Here is a 14,303-nt window from a genome sequence, read left to right as displayed (position 1 = left end):
CGCATGTGAGACAGAGAAGGAAATATGACAGTTTGTCTTTTCTGACTGGGAAAGCCAGGGTTTTGTGGATTCTTCATCATTCTTATTGATCAACTTTTATTTATTTATTACCATGGCGTGAGATTCAAATTGTGAAAGTTTGTGTTTCGGGGAAGTATGTAGTGATCATAGCAAAACAGAGCAAATGGACGGCAAGGGACATGCAATGTGTCGCGTCATGGTCAGTTTTTTCCTGCACCGTAATATGGGGAGAGTAACTATTGGTAATTTGTATTGTTGCGTTTTACTTGTTGCACCATTGAAACAAGACCGTTTCGGTGATAAAATGTATTTATTTAAACAATAAATTTGAATACTCAACAACAATTTATAGGATCAAAAAAGTCACAAAACAACTATCGGAATAATCAGATTAAACTCTATAATACTCAATGTTTTTCAACAGGTTTTAATTCTATAGTAAGAAATTACTTTTTGTTGCATTGTCACAGAGGGCATTGTTAAAGCTCGATTTCAATATAAAAAGCAGAACTGATACTGAAAAATCCAACTTCGTGTGAAAATGTGTCCAATATGAACAATGTTTCATTCTCCAACAAATTCCCAAGGGATGATACTTTTAAAATTAACTACATGACCCTTTTTGACTAGTCAAAAAATACTGATATTCCTATGAGAAAGGGGTGTTTATGACCAATTTTTTAAAATTACAGCTAAACAACAATACGTTTTCTATGTGTATAAAAATGGAGCTGATTTCGTTTAACTTAACCTTAACAGTCTATAAAGGATAATCTTCGTAATTATAATAAAAGCTGCCTTAATCACTACGCTTTAAGATTAATGGGCGGTTTGAGCGGCCCAGCATTTAAATATTTGTACAGAAAACAACCTTATATTATAGAAGAAAAAATCACATTGTCGCCATAAACTACAGGGTTTTGAAACTAGTAACAAATGATATCATCATGGTTAGCACAAGCAATTCTTGAGGTATTCAATTTTAACCCTGTAGCAGGTAGACTTTTTAGGACACGAACTTAAACTATAGAAAAATATATCACTAGGCCCTAGTGGTCTCCACGCCAGCGCGTTTATCACTTTTCTCTTTCCCCTCCTCGGGGCTCGCAGGGGCAGGGTCTTGTGGCTGGTCCCAGGGCTGTCTTTGACCCGAACTGAACAGCACGTAGAATGAACAACAGGCAGCATAAACAGCTGCAGCTGTGATGAACACTTTTCGCCACTTGACGATGCTTGGCTGTAATGAAAAAACACAAATTGCATCGGAAAATTTACGCGGGGAAATGATGGGCACTAACTGTTCCCTTGACCATGTATCCTGCATAGATGGGGGCTAATAGCCCAGCCAAATTGGCCAAGCAATTGGTGAAGGACATCAAAATCCCTGCGAATTGAGGACTGATATCTAGATGATTTACTTTGAAACCGGAGTAAATGCCCCCGTTCAACCCTACACCCAGTGTGAGCAGACTCACGGTTAACCATCGGTCGCATCCTGTGAAGGCAGCCGCAAAGAGGGCACTTGCTGGGCCATACTGACCTAAAAAATCAAAAACATTAATAAAAGCATTTTTTGAGCTCACGAGACTCACCGATAGCATTTATGAGTTTCCTGACTACCGTTAGATTGAAACAGGGCTTGGTGAGCATCCAATCGGCGACGTGACTGATGAAAATGGAAAACAGCCACATCGCTAAATATGGCATGGCCGACAAAAACCCATTCTAAAAAAAACGACTCATGAATGAATATTTCAATAATGACTCCCAACGTTCATACATCTTTAAGACTGAAATGCAGGACTTGCTTCATGTAGGTGGGCAGTTCGGTCATCAAAGTCTCGTAGCCGTAGTTGTGGCCCATATGGGCGAGCAAAATGGCCCAGAATGGCAGAGATTTGAGAATTGATATCCACGGAATTGGGGGAATCTGCAAATAATATCCGTAAATCATCGATAGCAAAGAGGGTGTTTTCTTTGCTTACCACTTGTCCCGCAACTCTTCCTAAAGACTTTTGGATGTACATGCGTTCATCGGGGTTAATTTTCGGGTTGACTTCTGGATCTTCGTAGATCCAGAGAAGGAAGGCAACACACCAGACTGCTCCGATAGCTCCGAAGACGTAGAATATGGACGGCCATCCTCCATGTGATACGGCCAAGAGACCGCTTAGGGGCATTGAGATGACCGTTCCGAATTGGGCTCCTAAGGAGTGCATTGAAAGAAATCAGTGTCAAATTGTTTATTTATACGACCAAAAATGTTGCATTTGAGTAAAAATATTGTGGTCCTAGAATTGAAATTTCGAACACAGCTGATAGAAATAATCGAGCATCGCCTATACTCTCAATATAAGAACAGTAGCGACTACGTTCTAAATTGATAAAGGCGAAGGAAATTATATTAGGGAAAAATTAGAAATTTGGTGCAGAAAATCGTGAGAAAGATGGAAAATAATTGAACGTAATTGTCTGTTTTTCAGTTTCAGGAATAAAAAATCGTTGAATTTACTCATTAATTATTCAGAATCATTGAAAATTATTTTCTGCTTATTATCCATTGGTAGGTACTAAAATCTGGTGCTCGTGTTACTTTACTCGTGATATCTGTTCACAAAAATTACCTGCATAAACAAAAGCACCCATACGACTCCTTTCATTGGGTGGAATCCATTTAGCCAGCAAGGCATGGGTACATGGTACAATGGGCCCCTGTAAACAAAGGATTTCCATTTACTTTTTTCTCTACATATTCTCAGTTTTATACAACATGAGAGAACATTTATCAAGAAAAATTACACACGGAAACCGAACGGTGGTCGTCACAATCCCAAAAGTATTTTAATCTTGAATGAAGGTTATTTATAACGGAATGGTGTTCACTTCACTTTCCAGCTACTTTATGGTCTCGTGACTAAAGACGAATAGCTGACCTACGTTAGAGGTTCTTACATAAAACAATGCGTCACAATGAAAAATGTACTTTAACTGATGCCAAAAAAACATTATCAACCTTAAAGTTTGGACTCACCTCTCCTAAACCCTGAATAAACCGCACGACTATCAACCACCACACGCCCATATGAGCGGCCGCAGGTACCAGCAGTCCAAACACGGAATTAATGAGCATTCCGATTCCCAAAAAGTAGATGTTTCCATATTTCTTGGCCAAGATTCCAAAGGGGATTTGGGTGATCACGTAGCCGTAGAAGAAGGAGGACAGGATGTAGCCTTGGAGGTCGGTTTCCCACACAAATTCTCCGTCAGAAGAGGTTGATGAGATACTCTTAAAAGGAAATTGCCCAAATTAGTATTTAAGGTTGTTGTGCCTGGAACTAAGTTGTCGTGCAGCCAATTGGCAAGGCAAGAAGCAATTAGCAATGTGAAAGAATGTTGCAACAGAATATGACTGAAATGAGAGATATGTGTTTACGAAATGGTAGAAAGGACAAATGTATCATATATTAATCAATATTCTATTACGTTACTCATATTATGCACGTTATGGAAAATTTCCAAATCCTTTAGAAGCGATCTAAAGCTAAGTAATGAATTTATATGAAGGTGAAGTAATTCCTCAACGCCATCTATTGAAACAAAAAAATTCCAATACAAGGGCCGTGCTACAATAATTCTTTTTACCGAATTGCTGGATTCGACCCCGCACTCCATGTCCACCCCTTGCTCGTGGCCATCATCCGTAGTGATGGCAGTATGATTCACCATGGCAACAATGGCGACTGACATGTTGGTCCTCATGACGTAGGCATTAGCCATACCCAAGAACAACATGAAAGTAACAAAGTGTCTTGTGCCGAACCATACTGTAAAAGGAAAGAGAAATTATTGCAGATGATAAATAGTGACCCCTTATACAACACAATTTGACTAAACTTAAATAGCATAAGTTAATTACATTGAAAATTAGCATGTCGTGTCAAATATAGACATCAGCGTGTTTAATGGAAATTTTTTCCGAATCATTCTCTTTAATAAATCACGTTTTCTGCAGGTGTTAATGTTGGTTTATTTTTTGATATTTATGACCCACGTCAATAGAAATATGTGGAGGATATGATTTTTTTTTTTTTTAATTCAGAGTAGAAAAATGGCAACGTGGCGATATTCACTTGTCAAACGTCCCTGTCGCCATTACGCCTAATTGACGTCGTATGGGAGCCTATCAAACAAAAGACAATGTTGGCAATATTTCTAAAAATGCCGAAATAACGTGAGTTACAATGCGAGTGATATAAGACATGGGAAATCGAAAATACGTTTCCTAAGATGCACAATCTCAAAGCGGCCGTTTACGAAACTCACCCAAAGACTTCTTCTGGATGTTCTTAACTTCCTTCTCAAAAACCTCGTGAGGACAATACTGATGGGACTTTTTCCGTAAACTGCTCATGTTGCTGGTCTATTTGCTTGGACACTACCGCGAATATCTAGTCACGTTTCACTGCTGGAGGACCGGAATAAGGGTCCGAAAACGGGCCGTAACAAACCAGTTTCGCACCCTTGCCCTTGAGCGACACCGAATTTTTCACCGTACGAATTATCGGAAATAATAATCGCAACATTCAAATTCATGGCCACACATTCAAGTCCGAGGAAGCCGCACGGAAATTAATGATAATCTGAAATTGCTTTAGAATTTTGCAACAATAATTATAACGACCAGCCGCTGGTGACGGCGTGAATGTAGAAACGATGCAAGTATGTTAGTAGTATCGATAAAATAAAAATATTTAGAAAAAACAGGCACAGACGCACACCGGACTAGAAAAAAAATAGACCCGAAACGAGGACGTTCGGGTTTATATTAGGACTAAACTGAACCTCCTGTGGTGTACTTCCAAAGTACGCTTAAAGGCGACACCGACACAAAATTACCTTCGTATAGTATTTAATGAAATTAAGCCAGAACGGTTGGGGGGCCTGCTATGCCGTGTCGACCAGAAACCATACTAAAGCATACAGGCAATTTGCGCAAATCAATTTGCCGAAAAAATAAAGAACATCCGAGCAATTATTTGGAAGCCTACAACAAATCACCTACTATTATGGATTTGTCTCTATAATCGAACAGCTCAGCTCTTCATTAAATTACTCGAACTTGGCAACATGGCGGCATTCATTTGTCAAATTAGAACGTTGCTCTTCCGTTACATACGTCATCTTCGAGCTGCCAAACTGGAATTGCCATGTTGCAACACTTTGGTAAAAATCTTTAGGGGACTGATTTGTTCTTACACACGGTAGTTCCTTTTATTGTCGAAAAATGCTTTTAGTATGCAAAGTCTTGACTCTGGCCTGTCAAGGACGTAAGCGGCAAGATTGACTTCCACAGTTTTAATTTAGAAAATTGGCATTTTTTTCAGAAAAATTGGCGCCAATTTCGTGGTTGCTCCTGAGTCATCGATGCTCAGAAAATGTCTCGACATTCCTCTCCAAATTTCCCAATTTTTACCCTGCCAGCATGCGTAAAAATTACTGGCGACAATTTCACTATCATATTTGCATAAAGCTCACCGCTATTAGATTCACACGTATAGAAAACAATAAAATAATTAAATGCAGGATTAACAAATTTGAAAAATAAGTAATAATCTCGCATAGCAAATTGTTAAGCAATCGAGCTCAGAAATTAGATTTTTATATGTCTCCATGGCGCACTTAATTGTTACCTTGCACCAATTAGGATCGTTTATGATTATTATTTGAAAAATGGATCGTCTTCTCACGTAGGTACCACCCACGTAAAAGCGGATGATGCTATTTAAACTATTATGAATTCAAAACCGAGAATTCGCCTAATTTGCAGCATTTTATGCAGTGTGTTTCGCCATAGTATACCATGAATAAAGATTATTTATGAGATATGAATTTTAGTAGTTTTTGGGAAATTGACAGAAAGCGCAAGTTTATTATATATAGATACATAATAAGACAGAAACATCCGCATTTTCTTCATCTTCTTGTTAGTGAAATCTTCCAGTCCCTAAGTATGACCATTTCTGAGATATTGATCTTTAACCAAAGCTTAGCCAGGAAAAGTTGTTAAAAATGGCCATTTTGGAGGATTTTTGGGGAGTTAACGCAGCACAAGAAATCGTTATTTAGCATTTTTCTTTTCATTTCTGTTGATATCTAAGAAATTAGTCGGAGAAGAAAAGATTCCAAAACGACCGATTTTACTGCAATTTTTTCCAAATTTTTACGAACTTTTAATTTTTGGGGCTGTCGCTCCTGCGGGACGTTTTTTCAAGAAAATCGGCCAAGGCGTTTCCGAAATAAATACAAGCTGCCAAAAATGGCGGAAAAATGCTCCGTTTTTACAATTTTCGTGAGTAGTTTGTATCGAAATTATTTTAACTGAGTGAACTACAAGCACTCAAAGGTGAAAGTGCACCTTTTTGAGTTCCAAATCAGACCCAGTTGAGATTTGAGTTCGTAATAATAAGTTGGTTTTTCGGGGGACTTGGGGGACAATTGAAGTTAATTTTTATTAGTTTTTTATTTTTAATTTAATTAGTTAATATTTTTTCCCTAAAGTGTCAGATCCCTAGCAGCATAGCAAATAAGGTCTTTGTTAACAAGCATGAAAGGTGAAGCAAAACTCTTTATACGAAACATGTCATTGTTGATGAGTGTGTTTTTCTAGTATCTAGGAGCACAGAAGAGGCCTCTGTCACTGGGGGCACTTCCACCCAGGACCCAGGAAGTGCCTTCGACTCACACTTAGACTCTCGGAATGACGAATCGAGGGTGAAAAGAGGGTGAATTTTGCCAAAAAAAGCCGATGCAGATCTGCAGCGACGGCAAAGCAAAAAGCGGTAGCTCCCGTATGATATTTGAGGCCAGAAAATCCTGCCAAGGTTGTTGGCGCGCCGCGCAAGATTCTCTATATGGAATTCGTCATTCTTGATGAGTCTCGGCATATTTTTTCAACTGAACTTAACGTTATATTTTATTGCACTGATGACTTTGAAAATCGCTTCCCATTTCCGGTAACGCGCGTTTTCACGGTTACGGGGTTTACGTGACAAAAAAGGTGCAATTAGATTAAAGACTAAACCTTGAGTAATATGTTCAATTGCACCGTGACTGCTTCAATTTGCTTTTTATTTTGTCGCCTTTAGAACGCGAAAATGGCTCACAGCAACATTCTGCAATAAGTAGGTATCGTGATTTGCCACGTGAATATCTTCCATTACCGATGATGTTATTCCTGCGATTGTGAATAATAATTATCTGTGTCTAGGCACACAATAGGTAATTCTGGTATCTGCTTCGTGAGTAGGTACTCCAGTTGTGATACAATATGGATTTTACTGCCTGTGATTCAGTATTAACAATTTGCACTCGAGACCATAACAATAATTAATTCTTTTATTGCTCCCCATTGTTTAATAAACGTGATACCAGCAAAATGAACGCGATGTTTGGTATTAAGTTTATCTATCTTGGAATTAGGTATCTCGTGACACTCAAGGTGATTTCAATGCGTGCTTTTTTGGCAAGAAAGCACGAAGAGGAATGGTTTTTGTACAGATTAATCATGCGGCACCGGAACAAACCGCCATTAAAACATGATTTGATATGTAAAAACAAACAATTATTCGCTGGTTAAGTAGGTAGCCGCAGAATAGTTCGGGCAAGTTCTAGAAACGGTTGTAAAATTGTGTAGAGTTAATAACGTAAATAAGCAGACAAATAAGACGAGGTTTTAGTAAATATTGTGTCATTGCCTTAAATGGTTTCATGGTTGATGTTTATTCCTAGGAAACAAAAATAAGTTATGTTTAATGGTCTTAAGATGCAGTAACACGGGATCTTGAAAACTAACAGAGGTGGATGGTGACTCATAATCCTCCACAGTAATTTTCCCGAAAATGAGCCTTACAGTATGCCTGTAGTAATTCACCCTTCAAGAGTGAGGTCGCGAGTTCAAAGCTCGGACGTCACTTTGCTTTTTCTAATTCCTCTTACTATTTTTATGTGTTTTTTAATTACTTCTTCGTTCGCCTCAGATCTCCCTGACGTTCCTCATCAAACTACAAAAATCATATTTCCGTTACGCAACTGATAGAAAAAACCTCTCTATGATTGTTCTAATTATTCCTCATAAGTTTATTTTTCTTTAACTCATATATGAACCCGTCCATTCTGGGAAAAGTATTAAAAAATTATTCCATTCGTTAACAGTCAGAAATACCTAGTATTAGTGATTTTAGTACACGGATTTGCTGCAAAGTGATTCCCCAAATTTTTGCATAATTTTTGAAATAAATATTTGAATTTCTCGCCATGTAATGCGTTCACAATTTGCTATTTTTGATATTTACCCCAGTTATTTACGACTCATTAACATAGTCCTTCATTAAAGACCCTTTCAATGGTACTCTCTATGACTAACCGCGTTATGTATGGCCATTGGACGAGCCCTAACACTCTCGCTTGACACGTGATCGGCATCTATCTGTAATTGCGCCGCCATTTCGAATCTAAATATTTGGAGCCGTTTGCTTAAAATAGTGCGGTTTGGAAAGAACCACTTTGCACAAGCACCCGGTATATCCATCTAAAGTGGAGAGTAATTTTAGTAGCTAATTATTAAAGGAATCACGAATATTTAATTATCAAGGCAATTACAACATACATTAATTCAACCACAGAGCTTTTCTACATCATTAGCATAAATTTGTTCAAATTGTTGATGGTCTAGTGGTGCACATCTTGATTGTAAATTGTGACATTACTAGTTCAATCTTCGCATTTATTTAAATTTGTATTCCATGAATTAGTAATTTCGCACGTATTCTCATATTTACTTCGCTAAATCCTGTTCGTGATTATACAGCATTCGTACTACCACATCGTGACACTATACGGTAAGGATTCTCGAAAATCAAAATCTGCACCGGATTGACCGCTATCAATTGATTTTCGACAAATAGGATTGGCTGGCTGTCATCCGAGATCACTCCCATTGGTTGACAAACAGCTGATAGAGATCAGTTCTAGACAATCGTTTCCAAAAAAGGTTATACTTTCATTTGGCTTTAAAAGTTCTATTTTATTTGTTCTTTATACGGGGTGTCCATCTCTGGGGCTCAACCATGAGGACCTTGGTGACATCAAAAAATATAAAGTCGGTAAATAAATTTGCCCCAATTTAACCCCAATTTAACTAGTCGCGTTCCTTTTACGGTTACCGCGATTCCCAAGGGTAAGCTCCAGAAGCGGACGCCCTGTATTAGTGATACATCGTAATATAGGTGATTTTCCAAATTTCCCTACTCTTTACTGTGAATTACAATTCTAAAGCCAGTTACAAAAAATAAAACGTAATTTACGCTGCGGCTTTTCAGACAGGTACCAGGTCCACTTTACTTATCGTCAGAAAATGTAAAATATCCGCCAATCTGTATCAAATTTATTAAGTCCATCGAGTGGTGATAATCAAATACCCAAACAACAATTGAAACGTTTTGCACGAGACTCACGATCAAACATCGCGTGATAATCTCGTGAAACGCTGAAGTGCACCGGGGTTATTGTGTACTTGGGCCATTAGACGTGTTTTACAATGATTATTAGATATTTATTGTTGGAATATGAATGTTAACAGTAATATTTGCTCAAAGGGTTAAGATAACGGCTCGATATTCGGCAAGGTTGGAATGAAACATCCTTTTGACCGACACTGTACGACATGAGATACGCGAACGTGATTAGCACCTCTATTATTGCCTTAAGTGTGATAAATTTGTGTTAAGCCAATTATTACTAATAAATTTCAAATCTGGTTTGCCTAAATCTCGTGTAGTCCATGTTGTAAATCGTGATTTGAAAATTACACATTCCGCACTAAAATAGATAGTAAAAATTGCGCTATTTTGTTATTCACGCATTATGTGACATGTCGTTGATCTTTTATTTGAAATTCCGCCTTTCTCAAACTTATGACCGGTCAGCTGTCGTTGACAAAAAGAAAGTTTAAATTCTAGGAAATTTCATTAACCCCAATAGTCAGTACAGGGGACTATACTCAAACGTTCCACGCTGTATGAGTGAACGTGCGCACGTTTCGTGCTTCTTGGCACTCATCAGGCGGCTACAAGAAAATCAGAAGAAGAAAGTAGTATATTGTTCAACGAGTGACGAATTTTCTAGTACTGAGAGAACAATTAAGACGAGTTTCGTAGTGTTTTCCATTTACAGAAAATGATTTTCGACTAGTAGAACACTATAGATATTTTTTCTAGGGCCATGCATAATGCAAAAGTTAATTAAATTATTAAACAATTTAATTACTATTAGCATATGCACAGTGCACCACTCGACTCGAAAGTTGCTTTTTGCTCGCTTTGTCTCGTTTTCAAGTAAATTACTCGTGTCTCGAAAGTGTTTTTTACCACATATGTATATTAGCGTTCCATACTAACTTTAGCTGCAGTTAGGAAGATTGTTGTTTTTTTTTGTACGAAACAGTGTCTCTAAGACTGCAAACTCAGGGTGGTCTGGACGAGAATATCCAGTCCATGGTTAGTTTGGAGGGCCATTTTTTAACTCTCGAATGCAAAAAGGTAGTCAGTGATCAATCTCCAACAATATTCCCACGAACTGCAAGTTGCGCAGTTCGTGGGAGTATTGTTGCGTTTACGCCTCATTGTCAAACTTCAGTATTAAAGGGATTCTCTCCCTAGGGAGGAAAACGATGTTTCGCCAGGGTAAGGAAAATGGCCTTTTTGGCATAGATGGCAGAAGAAAAGTTATCTCTTTCTCAAAAAAAGTTACATTTACTCACAAGTAGCTAAAAGTCGCTTTATCCTCCACGGACAGCTTTGTTGTTAAATACGTGACAATACAAACAATTTGTCAACATATTAGTATTAATTATGTAATTTGTATTACACTGACATCGGAGGTGAAAACAAACACCTGCAGCTAAAGGTGACGGTCACAAAATCCTGTCTTACAATAAACGTTCTTCAACGTAAATCCGACCTAAATTATAAGCGAAAAATCACAATGCCATTGGCCTTGTCTGCTGGATGATGTCATGCCTTCAAGACATTCCTCATAAGAGTACTTTTACATACAATAGCCTGATTCGTATCTACAACCAATCTACCCACTTCCTAACGGTAACCAGAGTAGTGGTTTATCTGGTGAACAACAACGCTGATTTATCATACAGGATTACCATATTAAAAATAGCCATAAAGGTTCAATCGCGGAGATATCTGTATCAGATTTGCTGACCTGAAATCGTCAGTTTTGACAAACTAATAAGTTATTGTTCAATAAATTTGCGACATTTACTACAAGCTAATGTAATGGTTGATTTGCGCTGCAATGGTGCGCCAATTTCCGCTTTGTCTCGGTCTACTTTCATCTACGACTTTTTCATTCCTATTTTGGTATTGGGATTTGATCAATGCGTGATGGTCAAAAACTGCGTTTTTGTTATTTAATTAACCTTTCGATTAGATCTCTCTGAATGACGGAAAAGGCGTTTTTTTTTTCAAAAACATGTAGTCAATCCCCATCGCAGATATTCGAAAGTGCCTGATTCATTTTTATGCAAAAGTTAATTTCTGGTAATTTTTCGCCCCCAATTTCAAGACTATAAACTCTACGAACAACTTCTAGTCCAAATCATAAGGCTTTTAATTGGATCACGTGATAAACGAATTTAAATCAAGTTTAAGCGGTCAATAGGTAAGTGTGCGTGTGAAACGATGAATTAGCCAACAGTTGCATAATCGCATTATTGTTAGCAGCTTCCTGATACTTAAACAATTATTAATTTGTTACTTCCTACTGCACGAGTGACAATAAGAACACGGCGATTTCGGTTTGAACAATCACTGTGTTGTTATTTTGCTCTGTACTGGGACCCACAAATTCGTAGATTTTTAAAATAAGGCCCCGAGGCGGTGTTTGACTTGGAGCATCCATGAAAAGAAACCGTGAGAAATAAGTAACAAGTGTGTTAATGACAGTGATTGATAAACCAGACATTTTAACATGCGAGCATAGTGGGCGTAGCGAATTTAACACCCCAAAATTAACTTTTTATATTTTTTTATCTAAAAGTTTAACACCCTGCATTTCAGCAATCAAGAATTTATGGAATGTAGTTTATATACATATATGCTAAACTAGTATTATTTTCAATTCAAGATTTCACTGTTTAAGTTTAGCCACCCAATTCTGGGACACCCTGTATAAAATTTTTCTGCCAACTGCATAGCGAAACTTTACATTCAAAATTCACTCTACTTACGCTACTTACTCTACTTCCTCTACTCACTTTAGTCTCAAACTGACAACACCGATGTCAAAAATTTAAACCTTCATAATGACAGATAGTGACAATGCGTAATATCCGACATAAGCGTTGTGATTAGTCACGTGCAACAACTGCATGACTAATTGCGGCCATCTTATACGCTAATAAGGGTCAAATTTGTCCCTACGGGAGTGCATTTCCATTTCTATCAACAGGTGGGCTTTGCAAACAAAATAATGGCGCCTCAGGTGGCAAATGGGATTCCCGCGTTTTCACCCGTCTAGCTAGTGATAAATATCAAATTTCGAGTGGAATTTCGCAAACAAAAATCATAAAACTGCAAGCTAAATTAATGGTTAATTTTGTAAGAACGCGATTAATGTTCGCTTAAGATTATGCGGGACTCAGAACAGGTAAAAATTGCGGTTTATAAATTCGCTTTTCCCTGACGGTTCCGCGAATATTTGTGCGTTAAGCATACAGGTTAATCAGTGTGCTCAGTAACTCTTAAACATTTTTGTAAATCAAAAACATTCGTCTTTTATAGTATTCTAATTGAAATTTTCAAGGAGAATTAATTTCTAAATTCACAATTTTGTGGAGGAATTTTTAAGAGTTCGAACTTCCCTAAAATAATTTATGTTTGTTCCTCCCTAAAATTTAACAAATATTCGAAAACAGCCTTGTGGACGAAGCCTTTGGTGAAAAAGACGCCACTGGTTCTTCAACCAATGGCGTTTTTTTCATACAGACGTCACAAAAGACGTCACTGTTTCTTAAACTAGTGATGACTTTTTTCACCAAAATTTTGAGATATTTTTTAAATTCAAATTGAAAAGAACTCGACTTTTCTCGTATTTTTAACCCAGATTTTCAACAAGAATCAACTTGTGAATCTCTAATTTTGTAAAGGAATCTTCAAAAGTACAAAATTTTATTAAAACGAAACGTCAACACCTTATGTATTCTTACATTTGTGACCTTGATTCTCCAAGAGAATTAGCATATTGCATTTTCCAAAATTTATCGAATTTGCAACGTTCACTGGTCACCATTCTCAAAATACCCCTACGATTAGACGGCAATTTGTGACATCCTGTATATATACACACTCGAGCGAGTCCATTATGATCTTTGATGCTAGGCATAATAATTCGTTTAAAAGTATATTAAAATCGATGATTTGCTGTCTAAATGTGAAACGCAATTTTCCGGAAAAAAATTCTTGCAACGCTTTTAAACCACTTTGATTTGGGTAGAAGTTTTGCTTTTACAGTAATTCACCACAACAAAGTAAACACAAAAACGTTAGATTTATTCATTAAATTCGTCAAGTTAAAACTGTAAATTAGACCTTTTCCTTAATAAGTATAAATTTTAACGCAAAACTGCAAAAAAACCAAATTAAAGAGAAAAAAACGAGTTCCTGATTCCTCCCTCTCGCAAATAAGGAGAAACCCTTGTTAAGTTGAAAGAAATTTTTGAAAATCGAATCAGAAAAACTTACCCGAAGGGGGCACAATCTGCTCTTGATAAGGAGGCGGCGGGTTTTTCTTCCCCTGTTCTTCGGCATTCAAATCTGCATTGGTGAACGTCATGTCTCTTGCGTCCCAGTTGCTTCAAGAGTATCACTTCTACTCAAAGCTGCCACATTCTTTTCTCAACTAAAAATTCCGGTAACCACTTGAGAAGGAATCAATCAACTTCTGACAGCAATCGTTGAAGTACGCGCGCTTTAATTGAACCCGATCGGCGTTCGGTACGACCCTCGAGCACTTGCTGATAATTCGCGATCACGTGTCGGTACGACTACCGTCGTCCAAACCGATTATTTGCTTTGGCACCGTAATCTGCAATAATTCAGGTACCGTCTCAAAGAACCAGAAGTGGCTCGAATCTTTGCGCAGAAGAGAAAGTCGTTATGATAAAGACGACGAGAGGTTTGGGAGGTTTGGAACCCTCTGAGATTATTGAA

The 14,303-nt window shown here is 37.6% G+C and overlaps 1 protein-coding gene across 2 annotated transcripts; it reads right to left on the bottom strand.

Annotated features, from left to right (window-relative positions):
* Window positions 1-312: 312 nt before the first annotated feature.
* On the bottom strand, window positions 313-14,182 carry LOC136416944 (putative inorganic phosphate cotransporter). 2 transcript variants are annotated; one of them, XM_066402386.1, is made up of 9 exons: window positions 13,836-14,182; window positions 3,664-3,845; window positions 3,053-3,307; window positions 2,646-2,733; window positions 2,007-2,227; window positions 1,802-1,951; window positions 1,614-1,746; window positions 1,320-1,561; window positions 313-1,258 (listed from the first exon to the last, which is right to left on the bottom strand). In XM_066402386.1, exons 1-9 carry the CDS (start codon window positions 13,924-13,926, stop codon window positions 1,064-1,066), a joined length of 1,557 nt encoding a protein of 518 aa, XP_066258483.1. In that variant the 5' UTR covers window positions 13,927-14,182; the 3' UTR covers window positions 313-1,063. The 2 variants fall into 2 exon arrangements, with proteins under 2 accessions (XP_066258483.1, XP_066258491.1); XM_066402394.1 differs by lacking the exon at window positions 13,836-14,182 and adding an exon at window positions 4,345-5,093.
* Between the last annotated feature and the right edge of the window lie 121 nt (window positions 14,183-14,303).

Source organism: Euwallacea similis, chromosome 2, assembly GCF_039881205.1.
Source record: "Euwallacea similis isolate ESF13 chromosome 2, ESF131.1, whole genome shotgun sequence".
Taxonomy (NCBI): Eukaryota; Metazoa; Arthropoda; class Insecta; order Coleoptera; family Curculionidae; genus Euwallacea; species Euwallacea similis.
The sequence above is the reverse complement of the archived record's forward strand: the minus strand, read 5'-3'. Positions and strand labels throughout refer to the sequence as shown.